Below are 2,128 nucleotides of genomic sequence, written 5' to 3' on the forward strand. Positions count from 1 at the left end.
TCTCCCCGTCCGTTAACAAAGTAATTAAAACGTCCTTCTTTTTACTTTCACGTAGATAAAAAGGGAAATTTTTAAAGAGAAATTTGAAGTAGAAATTACACGTTTCAATCTGTATAAACGTTCAGTCGGTTAACAAAGAAATTTATATTTCGATGTTGTATAATAAAAATTACAAAAAAGAAAATACACAACGCTCTTTGATAAATAATAAAGTCATTTTGAAAAGAAAAAAGTGAATTTGTTGTAGGCAGACGCACAAAGTCGTTAATTGAATTTCTGCAAATGTCGAAATAATAAAACATTGAAAATATGTTTCATGCTCCAAACCTTTTTCAGGAAATAAAATGATGGATTGAGAAAAAGTACGCGAAGGATGCACATGCTTCTGAAGAGAGTGCTGATTGAAACTTTCAGGGACTAAAGCTCTAAACTTTTTTTTTTTCTAGAAAGAGAAAACATTAATTTGTCCTTATTTTCCGATTCTTAGGCTGGGGCTCTTTAAGTAGATTACTTCAATTTAATAGTACGCTACTGATACGACTGGGCGATTTCACTGACTCTGTGTAGGGCCGCTATTTCATTTGTGCGTTTTTTTGTTGACAAGTCTGATTAGCTACAAGATAAAGAGATCCGAGAACCTCTCTGTCCTGTACATTTATTGTTGTACGGCAGAAACAAATAAAAGAATACCCTAACCACACGACTTAAAATCATGTTCCATGATTGGTCCATAGAAATTTCCCTCGAAATTTCTCGAAACCAAAAAAATTTTAACCAGATTGAGATATAGCTATTTATTCGTAACGATGGTACCTGAAAACTAATTCAATTTAGATGTGTTATTAGTCGATTCTCACTGATTAATGATGAATCTCCTATCAATTTTATTTCAACGACGAAAGTTTTGAGATTTTTTTGAAGATATTTAACAAGACCATCCGCACAAAGTAGATGAAATATAAGTTTTCTCTTGATGATAGTTTACTAAGAGCGACTGTATGTATCATTAAATTATTTCTATATACGATTTAGATTTTATATGGATTTTGAAAAAGACACTGAAATCAAAACGTTAATCATATTGTATCTGTAAGAAAATATATATGCTTTAAGCATGTCTACATCCTTATAATGTTGCTCGTAACTGTTGTCGTTTCAAATATTTCGATATATTGCTAAGCAAAAAAGTGAGCGATTTATTTTATTTTGTTTAGAAATCAAGAAATATTAAAAATAAATATAGAATATATTAATTCTAAAATGTCATACATGTAGCGGTGATTGCCATGTTCTGGCACATAATAAAGTATAAAAATTTTGTTACTACAAAATGCGTATCATCACAATATCGTATTAAACACATTAAGTGTTAATGTCCAGTCGTGCACTATCTATCTCGGGACGTTTATCTCGTATTCTTGGATGGGAAGTGCTTCGTCATACATGAGAAGACTCATCCCCGGTATCAGCCGCCATAGCTTCGCGATTTTCGTATGCCCAAAAGCCGTGGAATTCGATCAGGATACTGACCATCGTGTCGCCTTGTCCGCTTTTGCAATTAGAACATTTTAGTTACAAAATATTCGCATTTTCACACCACATCACATGATATATTTAATATCTCCTTACCAAGACAGTAAGTCCTGCAGCGTAATTTTACATGGATCTGCTGGCTTCACCATATCGAATATCTCATCTTTGACATCTTCAAAACTAACAGGCTCTTGACCATGCATCGTCATTTGTTCTTGTATCGCCTACAAAGTGATATTTTAGCGTTTTTCACTTCATGATTCAGAAACTGTAAAAAAATTTATATTACAATAATACATACCCTAAAAAAATAATTTAGACAAAAAGTATCCAAGTAACCACGGTTGTTAATGTCGAGAATTCGAAAGAGATAATGAAGACTTTGAGGTTCGTGCCGATTCTCTAATGCTAAAACGAAATCCAAATACGTCTTATAATCCATCTCGCCTTCATAGGTAAGACATTCTTGAAATACTCGTTCGAGAAAAACACCGGTTAGAGTACCAGTGCCATATCTGTTAATAAAACAATTGTATCTTTAACATATATGTATGTATTAATATAACACTACATGACATAACATTTTGAGATTTAT

At 32.4% G+C, this 2,128-nt stretch overlaps 1 protein-coding gene across 1 annotated transcript in view; it reads right to left on the minus strand.

Moving 5' to 3' along the window:
- Positions 1-1,274: 1,274 nt before the first annotated feature.
- Positions 1,275-2,128, minus strand: part of LOC108751622 (serine/threonine-protein phosphatase 2A regulatory subunit B'' subunit gamma-like) — a 3,565-nt gene continuing 2,711 nt past the window's right edge. Inside the window, exons 6-8 of the mRNA XM_018491898.1 lie at positions 1,835-2,048; positions 1,630-1,757; positions 1,275-1,549 (exon numbers count right to left, since the gene is read on the minus strand). Of these exons, the coding sequence (XP_018347400.1) occupies positions 1,438-1,549; positions 1,630-1,757; positions 1,835-2,048 (454 nt within the window). The 3' untranslated portion in view covers positions 1,275-1,437. The remainder of the gene's footprint in view (positions 1,550-1,629; positions 1,758-1,834; positions 2,049-2,128) is intronic.

Source organism: Trachymyrmex septentrionalis, unplaced genomic scaffold, assembly GCF_001594115.1.
Source record: "Trachymyrmex septentrionalis isolate Tsep2-gDNA-1 unplaced genomic scaffold, Tsep1.0 scaffold50, whole genome shotgun sequence".
Taxonomy (NCBI): Eukaryota; Metazoa; Arthropoda; class Insecta; order Hymenoptera; family Formicidae; genus Trachymyrmex; species Trachymyrmex septentrionalis.